We start from the raw sequence: 18440 nt of genomic DNA on the forward strand, positions 1-18440 counted from the left end.
TAAAACCCCCTTTTATGCATCAATACTCAAATTTTCCTTTTGCAACTTGTAGGGGTGGGTATCATCCAATTTAATTAGAGGGAATTAATTCATAATTAGATTGGATTGGATTGAATTTTATTTGATTTGAATAATTGGATTAGATTAGAAGACGGATGATACTGTTAAAATTCAATCATTATCTAATCTAATTCAATTATATATATAAATATATGTCAAAAAAATTAAAATATCTATATTTATTTTAATGCATTTATATTGCTTGTCTATTAGTATTACCATACACTCTTTCAGACTAGAGTAGAAAGAAAAAAAAATCCTAAAAATTATAATATCTCATTTTTATTTTTAGTTGTAGAGCTCTTAGTTGGAATTGAAGATCTTACTATTGGGTAAAGATACTTTATGAAATTGAATGTGTTGTGTGTTGGGTGTTGTTTTATTTTTAGTTGTTATTTTTTACTCTTTTAATATTTAATGGTTGTGTAATTGTATAAGCTACTTTAAAACTTTTAGATTTGATGTTATTTTTTCAGGATCAAACTTGTAATGTTGATCAGATGAATGACAATGTTTAAATTTTTATTTGATTTTGTATGATTTTAAGATAAAGTTAAAAAAAACAAGTTTAAATTTGAAATCTAATTGAAAAAATCAAACCAATCTATTTACTAATTAGATTGGATCGAAAGATGATTTCCAACATTTAATTCTATTAGATTGATTTTGGACAAATAGATTGAATGAGATTGGATGACCACCCCTAACTTGAACCCATCCAAAATAATTGCTAAGTTACATATGTATTAGCTCTTATAAATATCGAAACTATTTGCTTGATATATTAAATTAAAATTAGAAAGAGAACTAAAATTTATTTAAAATGATGAGATTTTTATTTTTTTATTGGAGATAAATATTAATTTGTATAGGATAAATAAAAATGTATAAATTGAGTGGAATTTTATATTAGGTGAACTCATTTTAAAAATAAATCATAATAATAATTCATTATTTATTATAACTTTTATTAAATATAAATTAAATTTATATAAATACTTTATTAAAATTTCAAAAAAAAAAAAATTGAGGTTCGAACTACTTTATGTACCTCTATCTATCGCTATTGGTGCAAGTAAGTATCGAATCTTGTATATTTTAATTAAATTTAATTTAAATTAAAATATGTGACACCCAATACTAAATCACACCAGTAGAGATATGCCACGTCACACGTTCGCCTAACCTGCTCATAAGAAAAACAAACAATAATTTTGATAATCTTATTATTATTGATAAAAATTATTTTATTTTATTGTTTTATTTTCTTACAAAACTTAAATTTTATTATAATTTTGTCATTTAATTTAAATTTATTATTATTACTACTAACAAAAGTTACATAATAATTTTTAAAAATTAATTAAATAGGTTTTAATTTTATCTTAAACACTACTCAATTCTTATTTAAAGACTGATTCAAATTCCCTTTTAAAAAAATATATATATTCAAATATTCAACCAAATAATTTTAATATAGTTATGCATTCTCATTTGAGTAATTAGCGGCAAAAATCCCTCATATTTACCTTCTTATACACCTAACCCCCAATTCTTTTTTTTTTGCCGATGAAACCTCCCAATCCCCCGTTCCGTTAGCATATCTATAGTCCATTAAGTTTTTTCCTGTTAATTGTCAGCATGAAGCCTCGTGGCCATCTAAACTAATGCCACATCATAAACATTTAATTATTTTTAAATTAAAAAAATAATATAAATATTTACATTAATTTAAAAAATTTTAAAAATATCTTGTAATTTAAAAATTACAATACAAATTTAATTAACTAAACTTAATTTAATAATAAAAAAAAATCAGAAAGAAAACCTAAAATCAGTCTCTCTCCCTCTATCTTTCTCTACCCGACTACCCATTCCCCTCACAACCTTTTCTTCTTCCTACAATTTAGTGGCTTGGGATGTGGATTGAAAATCGGTAGCTGGGGACGGAGGAGAAGATGGATCTGGGCTGGGGGCGGCAAGATCTATGGGAGGCCTTCGTCGATGGGAGGAGTTGGATATAGGCTGGGCTCACCAGTGTCGGACTAATGGACGGCGACGGGGTGACACCGAGAGATTTGGGCTGATGAGGTGCTAGGGCGTCCACTCCACCCCCTCTCTCTCTCTTGTTTTCATTGCTTAAAATCTCTCATGTTCTTGTTCCTTCTTCGTCCTCTTGTTCTTTTCGTCTCTACAAGTGGGTCGACAACAATAAATATCTAAGCAAGAATAATTGATTAAAACCTTAGTTTTTTCTTTGATCTAGTTTTGCTTAGTGAGGTTTAGAGAGAGAGAGATTGACTGAAAGATACATAGATTGGGCGAGGTGAGCAACAAGGAAGAGCAAATCTTCTTCGAGTGAATGTTGGAGGAGAGCAACAGAAAAGAGCAAATCTTTTTGGGTATTTGTTGATCTCAAATGTTTGTAGTTTTTTTTTGCATTTTTTGTTAGATTCTGAGTTATTTATTGGGTGCAGGGGGAATTTGTTAGATCTTGAGCTTTTATTTTTGGAATTTGTTGATCTGAAATGTTTGAGTTTTTTTGGTTCGATCTAGATTTGGATTTTTAAGATAAAGATGAACACTAAAATGAAATAAATAAAGTTGTATTTTCTGGGTTTGAGTTTGGGAAATTAGGGTATTTATGCATAGTGTAGGTTCATATATCCAAAAAATACCATTACTTATCAACATTCCAAAATAATGCTACTATTTGCTTGGTTTCCAAAAGTACCATTTTCATTTTTTTAGCCTACATCTCTCTTCTCTCTCGGGTCACCCTTTGATTCTTTGGAGAGTTATAGCAGCCACCACAAAACCATCATCACCACTCATTTTTTTTTGAAAAAAATGTCCCCAACTTTGGCATCCTCCTCCATTTTTTGTGCTCTCTTTATTCTTCACTCTTAAAGTATCCATGGAGATAAAATAAAAATGCCCCAATAGTTTTTGATGATATAAAACTTAAACCCGCTAAAAGTTCAATGAAGATACTAATTTATGCCTATCGAATAGATTTGTGCATGATTTTTTGGTTTTTTTTTACAATATTTTAGATTTGAAAACTCGATATACCTCAATATACATCGATATACCTCGATGCCCAGCTCGATGGATCTTTAAAAGTTATGATTTTCATGAAAAAATCATCTGCCTCGACACACCTTGATACCACCTTGACATGCCTCGACACACCTCGATGCAACTCGATGCGATTCATAGAAAGTATATAACTTTTCACTCGGGTGTCCGTTTGAGGTGATTTTTTTTAATTTGAGTATTTTTTTGTGATCTACACATTTGAGATGTGTACACATACATTTGGGAAGTTTAAAGCTTGAAAACATACCCAACTTTAAAAATATAGGGGTATTATTTTGAACTTTGGGTTGTTTTCAAGCTTTCAACTTCCAAAATGCGTGTCTACACATCTTAGATGTGTAGATCTAAAAAAAATACCAAAATTAAAAAAAAATCACCTAAAATAGACACCCGAGTAAAAAGTTATGCACTTTTTATGAATTGCATTGATGTGTGTCGAGGCATGTCGAGGTGGCATTGAGGCAAATGGTTTTCTTTTTATGAAAATCATGAATTTTAAGGGTCCATCGAGCTGGGCATCGAGGCACATCAAGATGTATCGAGGTATATTATAAAAATCATGATTTTCATGAAAAAAAACCATCTATCTTGACACACCTCGATGCCACCTTGACATGCCTCGACATGTCTCGACACACCTCGATGCAATTCATAGAAATTACATAACTTTTCACTCGGGTGTCCATTTGATGTGATTTTATTTAAATTTGGGTATTTTTTTGTGATCTACACATCTAAGATGTGTATACAGACATTTGGAAAGTTGAAAGCTTGAAAACACCAAAAAGTTCAAAATAATACACCTATATTTTCAAAGTTGTGTATGTTTTCAAGCTTTCAACTTACCAAATGTGTGTGTACACATCTCAAATGTGTAAATCACAAAAAAATACCCAAATTAAAAAAAATCACCTCAAATGGACACCCGAATAAAATGTTATGTACTTTCTATGAATTGCATCGATGTGTGTCGAGGCATGTCAAGGTGGCATCAAGGTGTGGGAGGCAGATGATTTTTTTCATGAAAATCATGATTTTTAAGGGCCCACCAAGCTAGACATCGAGGTGTATCGAGTTTTCTGCAAATTTTTACATTTCAGATTTAAAAAAATTGTAAAAAAATAAAAAAAAAACAAAAAATTCATGCATAGATATTCGAAATGCATAAATTAGTGTCTTAATTGAATTTTTAGTGGATTAAATTTTATATCGTAAAAAACTATCATAGGACATTTTATTTTAGTCTCTATGGATATTTTAAGAGAGAAGAAAAAAAAAAAGAAACTAAAGTTGGGAATGCTTTTCCAAAAAAATTTGGTGGTGATGATGATTTTGTGGTGACTGCTATGACTTCAAAAAATCTAAGGGTGACCTGAGAGAGAAAGAGATGGAGGCTAAAAAAAAAATGAAAATGATATTTTTGAAAAGGAAGCAAATAGTAATATTATTTTGGGATGTAAGTAAAAGATGATATATATTTTTTAGATATATCAACCTATACTATGCATAAATACTCAAATTTCTTTGAATTTTTAATTTCTATCAATTTTGTTTTATGAATTTTCATTTTCATTATCTAAGTGGATATCTCTTGGTGGTTGGACATGGTTTGAAATGGCCATATCGAAGGGTTTCGGTTCATAACTGAAGAAATTAGCGTGAATAGTAAATTTATAACGAAACGGGGGATTGGGTCCACCGGAAGGTTTCAACAGTGTAAAAAAATTGGGACTAAGTGTACAAGAAGGAAAGGATAAGGGAGTTTTGCATCAAATTATTCTTCTCATTTTATAACCATACGAACTTGCATTTGCATACTATGGACGCCTTCTTCATCTTATGCTATTGTTACGTGCTACAGGCTACAGCATCATATGGACGCCTTCTTCCTCTTATGCTTCATCGAAACTAGTTTGATACAGACGAGGGAAAATCCTGACACCAATCTCATCAACCCGCTCGTAGTACCGTTTCCTCCATATCTTGCAGAACACAAGTGGCCAAACGACAACTCCGAACCCAAACACCAGCCCAACCAAACCACATATCACATTCCAATCTATCTCTGCCGACCCAGTTCTTGAATTTCTCTCTTTTGGTGACTCCACCTGATCCGGACAGCTTTTCTCCAATGGGAACCCACATAGTCCTTCAATACCCATGTACGAATCCGCTGAGAATGTTTGAAGTTGATTACCGCCTGGGACTCTGCCAACTACTTTATTAAATGACAGATTGAAAGAAGATAGGAAATTGAGTTGCTGTAATGAGGTTGGGATTGTTCCGCTCAGCTTGTTGTTTGATAGATCTAAGGATTCGAGTTTTCGCATGTTCCCAATCGAGGAAGGGATTTTTCCTGTGAGTGCATTATTTGACAGGTTGAGGAGACGAAGTCCTTGGAGTTTTCCCAATTCCTCTGGTATTGAGTCTTGAAAATTGTTGCTTGAAATGTCAATGCTGGTGTAAATGGTTAGGATCTTAACCAGCTCCAATTCTAAACCTTTAGATGTCACTATAACGGCATCTTGATAATATACTGATGGACTGAATTGAAGAAACTCAAACTTTAGATGTTTGAGCTTTATATTATGATCACTCTTGTTAGTGGCCATCATTGCCTGTGACTTTGTTAACCATTGTATTGGTAGCTCACCACTGAAGTTGTTGTGTGCCATATCAATAATTTGAAGTACTGTTGAAGTTTCATTGATGTTGGGACATACAGTGCTTCCATAGAATTTGTTGGATCGAAGAACAATGACTCGCAAAGTGGGCATGTTCATCAAGAAGCAGGGAAAATTATCGATCATCTTATTGGACCCGAGGTCTAAAATCTCTAATGAGCTGCAGCTGGCCAAAGATGTTGGAACCTTGCCTGTTATGAAATTTCCATTGAGATCAATTGTCTTTAAGCTACAGTAAGCTGGAAATGCATCAGGGATTGCGGCATTGAAGTTGTTACTTCGTAGATTCAATACCCCAAGAGTTTCGCTCATTGCAAACAGGCAAGGTGGTATTTTTCCACTTAAATGGTTGTTGGAAAAGTCAAGAACTTGAAGGTTAATGGCACTGCAAATGGATTCAGTATGGATCCTGTAAGCTCATTGTTTGACATGGAGAAAAATATGGTGTTGGATAGATGATCACCAATGTCAGCTGGATTGAAAGAAGTAAAATGGTTGTTTGAAAAATCTATGTAGACGCCAAATGAACCTCCTAAGGTGGGGATTTTCCCATGAAACTGGTTAAATTGTAGGTCAAGAACACTGAGAGAAGGAAGAGGATAAGGTAGTTCTAGACTTCCCTCAAGGTAATTATGTGAAAGATTCAGATGGATGAGAAAGCTACTATTCCATACCCATTCAGGTACCTCACCGTGAATTTGGTTGTTTGAAAGATCCAAAATGGCTAATCCTGATTTATTCTTTAGACAAGGGAACATTCTCAGTTTGCAAGATGCAAGTTTTAAGGTGCTAAGGTTGACAAATAAAGATGTTGCAGAATCATTACAATTTGACTCGACTGACAAGTTGTTGTATGACAGATCAAGACTAGTAAGATTTCTTAGGCTTTGAGTCATATCCAAATGAACAGAGCCATTTAGCTTGTTAGAAGAAAGTGAGAGAACATTAAGTTTTCTTAGTTGGAAGAAGGACAATGGAATGGTTCCTTCTAAGTTGTTGCTGCTCAAATCTAGTGAAGCTAATTTTGAAGACGATGCATCTTGAAACTGCACAAGCTGACCATGAAATTGGTTGTTGGAAAGCTGAATCTCTTCCACTGATGGAAGTGCAAACAGAGACGAGGGAAGAATCCCATCCAAAAGATTATTCTGAAATTTAACAACAGCAACCTTCCGAAGATTTTCCCAGTTAGATGATGGAATCGTACCTGTTAAACTATTAAATGAAAGGTCTACTCGAGCCAGGTTCTTTGACGCTTTGAAAGATGGGACTGGACCGTAAAAATCGTTGAATGATAAATCCAGATAAACAAGCTGAGTGAGATTCTTCATTGAGTTTGGAAGTGTTCCAAAAAATTTGCTATTGGAAAGATCCAACCTGGACAAGTTCTTAAGTGCACCAATCGATGTTGGTAATCTACCTGAAAATCTTGTAAAACTAACTAGTAGTTGCTGAAGAGCACTGTCTGCAACAAATTCTGGCAAATGACCTTGAAGTAATTTATTATTTGATATGTCAATAGTCTGCAGGGTTGGTACTTGAAAGATTTCTTCTGGAAATGTTCCACACAAGAAGCAATCAACTAGACTCAAAGATGTCAACTTTGAGAAATTGGAAATGAATCCTGGGACTTGGGCCGATAAATTGTTCGAATCCAAGCGAATAACAGACAAAGACTGAAGCTTCTCAAGCGAATGATCAATAGGGCCGGAGAGAGAACAACCAGATAAGCTCAACACTTGCAGATTAAGCAGTGAAGATGACAAGGCCTGGCACCAGTCGCTCCCATTTGCCGATATGTTTACTCCATCAAGATACAGTTTTTCTAGTTTGGAGAGATTCTTAACCAACATGCTTAAGTTTGGATTCTCAAGTTTTAGCATCGACATTGGTAAGAAAACAAAAAATACAGAAAAATCAAGAGAGACCAAGTTTGTGAGGCGTGAAATCTCAAGTGGAATTTGCCCAACAAAGCCAGCATTTGACAAATTCAGGTAACTCAAGTTTGTGAGTTTACCAAAGCCTGATGGAATTGGAGTACTGAAGTTGTTGAACGACAAATCCAAGCTCTTTAGATACCGGAGATTGAAGAGACTAGAACTCTCAATTCCAGCCATGATTGATTTGTCGCTGAGGTGAAGACCAGTAACGCGTCCCTCATTGCAGCTTACTCCATCCCAAGTGCAGCAGTCGGTACTTTGATTCCAGTCCAAATCAAATTTGGAGTTAGCTGTGTTAAATACAAGATTATTCTTCAACTGGAGCAACAAAGATTTCTGGTCGCTGAGACATTGGCCAGACACATCGTTCACACTAAATAGTGCCGAGAGAGTAATGAGTATCAGGAAATGCAACGAGAAGGATGGAGTTCTCATGGACACTATATATGCAAAACACAGTATTTTATGACTTGAAGTGAGTGTACCCATGATTATGATATTTCTTATCTTCTTTCTACGTAGAAGTGCTTATCTTCGTTACAGGTTTGTTCTCTGTGTTTTAAAAAATTACTTTTTATACCTATATTTTGTAAAATATTTAAAATAGAATGAAGAAAAAATTAAATATAACAATACAGTTTTTAAGCAAAATAATTTTATTTTTTTTTCTGAATTGTTAGCTTGATAAATTATTTATAATTTTGGTTGAGAAAACATTGATCAAACTCAGGTTTAGGGTTCTATTTTAACAATTTTATAAAATATAGGATCCAAAAAGTAATTTATCAAAACACAAAGTCCAAACAAATAATGAGACAAAGTACAAGGTCCAAAAAAATATAAACCATACATTTTTTAGTGTTATTAATTTGAGAAAGATTTTGTCAAATTTATTTATTTAAAGGGATAGGATAAATCAAACATGCCCATTATAATGAAAAACCTTTCTTTTTAATATAAATGTAAAATATAATTTTTATCTCTTGTGTTTGTTTAGCTAAATATTAAATTTATTAATTTCTAGACATATCTAGAATGCAAGTGTTTTTTCTTTCTTTCTTTTTTATTTTGGTTAAGACCGATAAAAATAATGATTTGCAATAATTAGAAAGGTTTAGTCTAGACAATTTTGTATGTTTGCTGATATATGTTGGTAATTTCATTGAAAATCATGATCATGATCTTTCGAAGATGCTGGTATAGAATACTCTAGTATTTAGTTTAATGACTGATAAATGTATGTTTCTTGAAATGTTCCATACAATACTGTATAGTCAATAAAACCTGCAAGACCAACAAGGTGAATTAATTACTAATAAAGACTCGTTTCAGAAGTGACTGATCAATGGACCCCAAAGGTAGCAATTGGTGAAACTCAATAGTGGCAGATGACAGAGCCGGGCACCACTCACTCACCCTCCTCTGCCGATACATTTACACCATTAGTTTCACCATGGCCTACACATTAATGTCAGCCTATTCCGAAGTTTTCCTTTTTCGTTTTCCCAAAATGATCAATGAACATCTCTTCTACAGTTTTGCACTTGAATCCTCCTCTGTAATTCACAACAGATTAAATTACATATTTATATATCTATATATTTATATGCATAATCTATCTATAGCATGGTTTGCAGAAGTTCTTAAAGCATTTTTTTTGTTAACATCCACCTTTAAATTTCATCACTCGAGGCTGTTTAACATCTTTTGTCTTGTTGAAAATAAATAAACAATGCAAATCAAAGATATTCTTATTTCTGCATCACAAAAATTACATATAGAAGGCCAGATTTATTTTTAGTGCAACACGAAGAAAATGGTATGAGGGAAATAATTTTTATTTATGTATTCTTCATCTTTTACAACATAGAACTATGATATATATACAACATACATCTTAGACTCTTCATATTAAAAAATATATACAATAAATAAGAATTCCTATAGATTAGGAAACTGAAAAACCAATAGGAAACATAAATTCCTTGCTGTCAATATCTGACAACCAATAACTAACTTGATTTCCTACACTCCCCCTTAAGCTAGATGATATATGCTAAAAATTCTTAGTTTGGCGTCGAGTTCACTGAAATTAGGGCGATGGAGAGCTTTGATTAAGATGTCAGCTGCCTGTTGTCTTGAGGGAACATGCTTCAAGGTGATGATCTTGTCTTCAATCTTCTCATTGATGAAATGACAGTCCATTTTGACATGTTTGGTTCTATCATGATGGACTGGATTATTTGCAATTGCTATAGCTGATTGATTATCACAGAAAACATTTATAGGGCCTTCAAGGAAGATCCTGAGTTCATCAAGTAAGCGTTTCAGCCACATTCATTCACAAATTCCATGTGCTAAGGCACAAAATTTTGCTTTAGCACTGCTGCGAGCTACTACCTGTTGCTTCTTGCTGCGCCAAGAAACGAGATTTCCCCAAATATAGGAGCAGTATCCGGAAGTGGATCTTCGGTCAGTGAGAGAATTGGCCCAATCTACATCTGCATAGATTTTAAGATCCATGTGAAAAGCTTTTATGAACATTAGCCTTTTTCTTAGTGTTCCTTTGAGGTACCTAAGAATCTAATAGACAACATTCATGTGTTCCTCTGCGGGATTGTTGAGAAATTGACTAACAACACTGAAAACAAAGCTTATATCAGGTCGTGTAACGGTCCTTGGGTAGTAGGGCTCATCTGGCCATAACCGTGTAACTAAACGTGATTAATGGTTTAGGGTTTAAAATTTTGGTCAAAAGGTATAACCAGTTAACTAAACGTTACTTCCATACATGGGATCCCAAAATACATTTTAAGAAGTTAACTACAATAGAAAAATTACAACCAGCTGACCTAAGCAGCATAAATAGGGTTTGACCCTAATTCCTCTTTAAAACCTCAGCCATGGTGGTCAAGCAGCTGCATATGTACACATCGTCATCTAAGCTCTCCAACTCAAGGATGGTCCAGCTTTCTTTTCCCCTTACCTGCACCACAAAGCACCCGTGAGCCAAGGCTCAGCAAGAAAACTTAAACATGCTCATAAGCAGTTAATAACATGTTACTAAATCATAATAAGCATGCCTATCAGTAATAACCCTACTCATGCATGCATACAACTCATATAAATGATTAGAGTGTCATATGGGCCAATAGCCCAAGATAAATGATCAATGAATCATACTGGGGCCCAATGCCCAAAATACATGATTAATAAATCATACTAGGGTTCCACACCCTAGGATATGGGACTAATAAGTCACCCCGGGGCCTTTTGCCCTATCCGTTGTATAACCAGCCTTGGAGCTGGCCTAGCATACCTGACGCTACAATTTTCCATTACCGATAGGTCGGTCAAGAGTATATCACGCTCCTGATTAGGCATAACCATATCGACCAGTGCTCAACACGCTATTGTCATCCTTGACTCATAAGTCAATTCTTTTCAACCAGCATGCAACATGCTATTGCTGTCCTTGACTTATAAGTCAATGCTTTTCGACTAGCACTCAGCGTGCTAAGGTCATCCTTGACTCATAAGTTAATGATTTTCGACTAGCACTCAGCGTGCTAAGGTCGTTCTTGACTTATAAGTCAAGTCTGGGGCCCAACCATAGGATATGGGACTAATAAGTCACCCCAGGACCTATTGACCTATCCTCTATATAACCAGCCTTAGAGCTGGCCCAACATACCTGGCACTGAGTTTTGCACGACCATTGGGTCGGACAAGTGTATGATGTGCTCCTGGTTAGCCTAACCAAAACGACCAGCGCTCAGCGCGCTATTGCCATCCTTGACTCAAAAGTCAAGCCTTTCTCAATCAGATAATGCAGATAGACATATACATATATCAAATATCCAAATACAAAGCATTCATCATGCTTAATCAACAATCACAAGCATAATCATAATCATGCACATTCTCAGGCGTTCATGCCCTATTCATATTCATGTTCAACAATCTGGGCCAAGCCTCACATGTATCACATACCGGGTGTAGTTTTCTTACATATGGTCCCTTCACGGGTTAAGAATGAACGACCCTTGAGCACAATCCTGGTTCCGAGACCCTAGCGATAACCTAGTCACAACCATAATATAGAATCTTGTCAATAACGAGTAAATAAAGGTTTCCAGACCGAGTCCTAGCCTTCGGGACCTCGAATTCTACTAAACCGGGTAGTAGAATCGATCCTGAGCCCTTAGGTTTGAGTTCCTGTCACTAAAAAGCCATTTTGGCCACAATTTCTATTTTGAGCCACGACCCCAAGCACTAGAGTCGCAACCCACTCAAGTCAAAGGCCCAAGGCCCTCTCTGACTGCACCAGCGCTGCGACGCTCCTAATAAGCATCGTGGATCAAATAGCCCAGCAGCCCTGCTTCATCTCCTTTGTCCAGCTTGAGCCACGATGCCCAAGAACAGGGTCACGGATTGACTTGGAACTCAACTTCTTCCTCTATTTTTCTCATATCAAATCACTCCATAAACATATACAAACATAGTCAAATCCCAAAAACAAAGTTCCCAATCAACTCAGCAACCCAAAACAATCAAAGCCTAAGTTTCAAACAATTAAAAAACTCATCAAAATGTAAAATCCAATTCAAAACTTAAGAAACTTAAGGAAATGGAAACTTGGAAATTCAAAGCTGAAATTACCTCTATTTATGTCATTTTTCTGCTAAATCCTCTAGCTATCAAGCTTTTAATCTTCCCTAGAATCGTTATGACTCGAACCTTTCTTGAATCTGAGCCCTAAAACTCGAGTTTCCTTCGAAAATGCTAACTAAGTCAAATGAGTGAACGAGAGAGAGAGAGAGAGAGAGAGAGAGAGAGAGAGAGAGAGAGAGAGAGAGAGAGAGAGAGAGAGAGAGAGAGAGAGAGAGAGAACATTGAACATACTTTTTTGTTTCTATCAAGTTACTTCGAGCTTAAGTAACCATAAGCATATCCCAAGGCTCGGGGTACCCAAAAATGTCCCCGGGGGTAAAATAGTCAAAATCCTCATACTTCCCTCCTGATCTCACTAACTCCAAATATATCCTCAAATATTTATTCTCATTATCCAATAACCGGTAATGTACTAAATACCCAAAATACCCATTGACTCACACCGAGTCAAGTATTGGTCTCGTTGTGACTTTCCTACTAGCTTGCTCCCTAGGATCGTCTCGTACCGAGTAACCCAAATATATCCACATAATGATGTGGTCCCGCACATATATCACATATATGCCAAATATACCCATAACATGCCAAATTACAAAAATTGCCATTTTAATAAAAAACGGGCCCACATACATATTTAATACATCTAAACATGCATATCAAGTCATATTATAAAACAACTCACATAATCATATAATGATACACATATATATATCACATAAACACATAATTTCTATAATTTTCCATCCTGGCCCCCTAATCAAGGCCCTAAGCCTTATTAGGTAATTTGGGATGTTACAGGCCGAGTGTGAGTTAGGTAGATTAATTTTCCCACGAGACGTTGGTACCTTCCTCGATCAACTTTTATTTTGTCTGTCCGTGCTCCAAGTTTGGTATTAGGATCCATCGGTGTGTCAACTGGCTTGCATCCAATCATCCATGTTTCCTGTAAGAGGTCGAGGACATATTTTCGTTGAGTGACTGAGATGCCTAGGCTAGATCTTGCTACTTCCATCCCTAGGAAGTATCTTAATTGTCCTAGATCCTTTATCTCAAATTCAATGGAGAGGAGCTGCTTGAGATAAGTAATTTTCTCCATGAAATTTCCTGTAACCACAATATCATCGACATAAACTATTAACACCGTTAGTTTTCCCTTGCTGAATATTTTACAAATAGAGTGTGATCTGACTGACACTGAGTATAGCCGTCTCCCTTTATGTAACGCCCCAAAATCCCTAATGAGGTTTAATGGTCGAATTAGTAGGCCGGGATGGACATAATTGATTTATTATGTCATTAAACTATTATGTGCATGTTTATGTGAATTATATTATTATATGATGATGAATGCATGCATGTGGGTCCACATTTCATTATAAGGGCATTTTGGTAATTTGGCCTGTTAAGGGCATATTTGTATACTTTCATGCATGTTGGTGAACTATTGTTGAGGCCACATTATAATGTGGGTTTGTTTGAGCTATTCGGCATGAGACGATCTTTGAATACAAGTTATCGATTTTGTCATAATTGGGTTGAATTCGGGGCTCGGGGTGAGTCTCCGGGTGAATTGATGATTAGAGCATTACCGGGAATAAAAGGGAAATGAGATATAATTTTATTAGTATATGAGAATAACGGGAATGAGAGAACGTTAATTATGATTAACGACATAGGTGGAAAAGGACGGTTTTGCCTTGGGGGTTGTTAAGAGATGAATTAAGAAAGGGGGGTATTTTGGTCATTTGACCTAGGCTAAATATAGGTTGAAGGCTGTGGAAGGTTAGCCAAAACAGAGCTTTATTCTATCTTCCTCACGATCATTATTTCTCTTCTCCTTCCCTTGAATTTTTGAAGCAAGTTTGGGGATTCAAACTTGGAGATTGAAGCTTGAGGTCTTAGGCTAGTGTTCAACCATTGAAGATGTTTTAATTCAAGCTTTAGGTAAGGTTTTAGTTCCATTTTTATAGTTCCTTGCTCTGTTTTGGGTTGGTTTTGAGATTGGATTTTTGATCATGGAAATGAGAGTTTGATGAAGTTTTGATTGGTTTAAGGCTTAGGTTTTGATGGTTATATGGTGAAGAAGTTGTGGTAATAGTTGGTGGCTTTGCTTTGTGATATTGGGAGTGTTTTAATAAAGTTTTGAAATGAGTTCGAAGGGGAAAAACAGGGGTTTTTGGCTGAGTTTCAGGTGGGGCTACGACTTTGTTCTAGAGCATCGCGGCCCAAGCTTGTTGCAAAGGAAGGGTGGAGCTGAAGGGTCGTTGGGCTGCGGCATGGAGAAGGAGGGTTGTGGCCCGTGTTGAGTTTGGAAGGGTGGCCGCTTCTGCTTGAGGAGGCGGGCAGCAACATGGTGGTGTAGGGCCGCGACCCTTAGTGGCATTTTGGCCAAAATTGAGTTCTTGGCTTGGGGAATCAAACCTTAGGTCTCAGGATCGTTCCTACTACCTATTTTAGTAGGATTCGATGTCCCGAAGGCTAGGTTTTGGTCTGGGAACCTTTTGTGATTCATTTTATTGATGGAATCCCATAATTGGTTATGACCAGGTGACCGTCAAAGAACAAAAAGGTTGATTATTCTCAAGGGTCGTTCTTTTACTAATTCTCGCTCGAACCAGAGGTAAGAAAACTGCACCCTATATGTGACATGAATGGTTATTATTGAGGCATGTTAAGTGTTTAAATGTGGACAGTGATTGTGTAATGCCCCAAAATCCCTAATGCAGTTCAATGGCTGGATTAGTAGGCCGGGAGGGCCATAATTGTTTTATTATGCCATTAAACTATTATATGCATGTTTATGTGAATTATATTATAATATGATGTTAAATGCATGCATGTGGATCCACATTTTATCAAAGGGTTATTTCGGTAATTTGGCCCGTTGAGGGTGTAATTGTATATTTGTATGCATGTCGGTGATCTATTGTTGAGGGCACATTATAATGTGGATTTGTTCGAGCTATTTGGCATGAGAAGATCTTTGAATGTAGGTTAGTGATTTATTCATAACGGGATTAAGTTCGGGGCTCAAGGTGAGTCTCGGGGTGATTTAATGATTAGAGCATTGCCGAGAATTAAAGGGTAACGGGATATGAATTATTGGCATTTGAGAATTTCAAGAATCACGGGAATTGGAGGGTGTTAATTATGATTAACGAAATAGGTGAAAAATGACAGTTTTACCCTTAGGAGTCTTTAGAAACCTTTAAATGACCTAGGGGAAAAAGGGTCTTTTCACCATATGTTATATTTAAGCTATTGAAGGCTGTAGAAGGTTAGATAAAACAGAGCATAAAACATTCCTACTGTACCTCTTTTTCTCTCCTTTTTCTTTTGGATTTTTGGAGGTTTTCTTGAGGATTCAAGCTAGGGAAGTGGATCTTGAGGGCTTAGGATTGTGTTCCACCATTGAAGAGGATCCTAATCTAAGCTTGAGGTAAGTTTCTAACCATTAAAACTCTAGCTTTGCTCTATTTTTGGTTTGGTTTTCAGCTTGGTTCTCTAAGTTGGCTGAGGGGAATTCATGGGAGTTTTTGGCTAGGGTTACTTGGGTTGTGATGCATAGGACATATGTAGATGATTTTTGGGTTCATTTGAGACTAAAAATGAGGGTTGGAAGCTTTTGGTTCAGGTTGGAAATGGTGGAGTCGAAGGGGGAAAGTTTTAGGATGTTTTTGGCTGTGTGTAGCGCTGTAGCGCCCACAAGGGGGCGCTACAGTGCTACTCAGGAGGGCTTCAGTCTGACTTGGGTGCTGGGGCGCTAGTGGGGTAGAGCTACAACGCTACCCTGCTCCTTCAAATTTTTGTTTTGGGCATTTTTAAGGGTTTTTGGCTCGGGGTTTCAATCCTTAAGGCTCGGGATCGAATCTACTCACTGTTTGGGTACAATTCGGGGTCCCGGGAGTGAGGTTTAGGTCAAGATCCTATTATTGTTGATTTTCATTAATGGAGGTTATAATTGGTTATGGCTAGGTAATCGCTAAGGAATCAAAAGGTCAATCGTTCTCAATGGCCGTTCTTTTACTATTTCTCGCTCGAACCAGAGGTAAGAAAACAACACCCCATATGTGACATGCATGGCTATTATTGAGGCATGTTGAGTGCTTACACGTAGACATGGATTGCATATCAAATGCTTAAAAAATCTTGCTTACTTGTGAATGGCACTAACTTACTAGTCAGAATCGGCAATGTGTCAGAACTAGCTGTGAAGCTGTGACTTACTAGTCAAGTTTGACAGTAGTTTTGAGCAATGGTCGTATGTTACTGACCTAAGAGTTAGGAGTGGCATAAGCACCATGAACGCAGAGCCGATGAAAGATTAGATCTAGTCGACATCAGCATTGAATGACTCATCATGAGCATTAATGCTGGTCCGACCCCAAGTTCGATGAAAACTAAAAGCGCTTGCCTATTTCCATGACTAGTTACTCAGAGCCAGGGTCAGAGGGCCCAGGTGACTGTATCGTCACATGGCTAAGGGTACGGAACGCACATTAGTGACTCCATGGTCACTCAGTGGGTTTACATTGGTGACTTGCTCATCAGTCACTTATCCTGTTAAAGCTAGTGACTCGATCACTCATTTATAAATGGTGCGGAACCCACGTTAGTGACTTATACATATGTCACCCATCAGTTTAGGACTATAAGTCCCGGATGATTATCATGATCATCATTTGCTATTATATACATGCAGTATTGAGTTTTTTTGCTGGGCTTTGGCTCATGGGTGCTATGTGGTGCAGGTAAAGGGAAAGAAAAGGTCACCCAGCCTTGAGTGGAGAACTTAGGTGGCGATGTGTACATATGCGGCTGCTTGACCACCACAGCCAAGGAGTTCTTAGAGGAACTAGGAGGTTTACCCTATTTTTGCCGCTTAGGTCGGCGGGTTGTAAATTTTAAACTGTAATGACTATTTTGTATTGTAAATAACTTGTAAACACTTTTATGGGCCCATGAACAGTTTTATGTTTTAAATAAAATGTATCATTTCCTTTTGATTGGTTTTACACCTTAACCTATTAATAACACCTAGATGCACGTTTATAACCAAAGAACTCGATTAGCGAGTTAAGCACGGTTCAAAGATCACAGTAACAGTCTTGGAGTAACCAGGGCGTTACAGATTGCATATTAAATGCTTAGCAAATCTTGATTACTTATGAATGGCACTGACTTACTAGTCAGAATTGGCAATGGTGTCAGATCTGTCTGTGAAGCTGTGACTTACTAGTCAAGTTCGACACCAGTACTGAGCACGGGTCGTATATTACTGACCTATGAGTCAGGAGCGGCATAAGCGTTATGAACGCATAGTCGATAAATATTAGATCTTATCGACATCAGCATTGAATGACTCATCATGAGCATTAATGCTGGACCGACCCCAAGTTCGATGAAAACTAAAAGCACTTGCCTAGTTCCATGACTAGTTACTCAGAGCCAGGGTCAGAAGGCCCAGGTGACCGTATCATCACATGGCTAAGGGTACGTAACCCACATTAGTGACTCCATGGTCACTCAGTGGGTTTACATTGGTGAATTGCTCATCAGAAACTTATCCTGTTTAAGCTAGTGACTCGATCACTCATTTGTAAAGGATGCAGAACCCACATTAGTGACTTTTACAACTGTCACTCCTCTGTTTAAGGCTATAAGTCCTGGATGATTATTATGACCATCATTTGATATTATATACATGTAGTATTGAGTTTTCTTGCTGGGATTTGGCTCATGGGTGCTATGTGATGCAGGTAAAGAGAAAGAAAAGGTCACCCAGCCTTGAGTGGAGAGCTTAGGTGGCGATGTGTACATATGCGGTCGCTTGACCACCACAGCCAAGGAATTTTGCCGCTTAGGTCGGTGGGTTGTAAATTTTACACTGTAATGACCATTTTGTATTGTAAATAACTTGTAAACATTTTTTATGGGCCCATGAACAGTTTTATGTTTTAAATAAAATATATCATTTCCT

At 36.5% G+C, this 18440-nt stretch overlaps 2 protein-coding genes across 2 annotated transcripts; both read right to left on the minus strand.

Annotated features, from left to right (window-relative positions):
• Nucleotides 1-4768: 4768 nt before the first annotated feature.
• On the minus strand, nucleotides 4769-6158 carry LOC133800275 (receptor-like protein 18). Its single transcript, XM_062238232.1, has one exon. The coding sequence runs from the start codon at nucleotides 6156-6158 to the stop codon at nucleotides 5055-5057; it is 1104 nt and encodes a 367-aa protein (XP_062094216.1). The 3' UTR covers nucleotides 4769-5054.
• A 29-nt stretch (nucleotides 6159-6187) lies between these two features.
• LOC133800276 (receptor-like protein 7) lies at nucleotides 6188-8974 on the minus strand. The gene has a single exon (XM_062238234.1). It carries the CDS (start codon nucleotides 8273-8275, stop codon nucleotides 6188-6190), a length of 2088 nt encoding a protein of 695 aa, XP_062094218.1. The 5' UTR covers nucleotides 8276-8974.
• Between the last annotated feature and the right edge of the window lie 9466 nt (nucleotides 8975-18440).

This window comes from Humulus lupulus, chromosome 9, assembly GCF_963169125.1.
Source record: "Humulus lupulus chromosome 9, drHumLupu1.1, whole genome shotgun sequence".
NCBI lineage: Eukaryota > Viridiplantae > Streptophyta > Magnoliopsida > Rosales > Cannabaceae > Humulus > Humulus lupulus.

Coding starts and splice junctions, on each gene's coding strand:
- LOC133800275 (XM_062238232.1), bottom strand. CDS start 6,158: ATGAGCGAAACTCTTGGGGTATTGAATCTACGAAGTAACAACTTCAAT.
- LOC133800276 (XM_062238234.1), bottom strand. CDS start 8,275: ATGGGTACACTCACTTCAAGTCATAAAATACTGTGTTTTGCATATATA.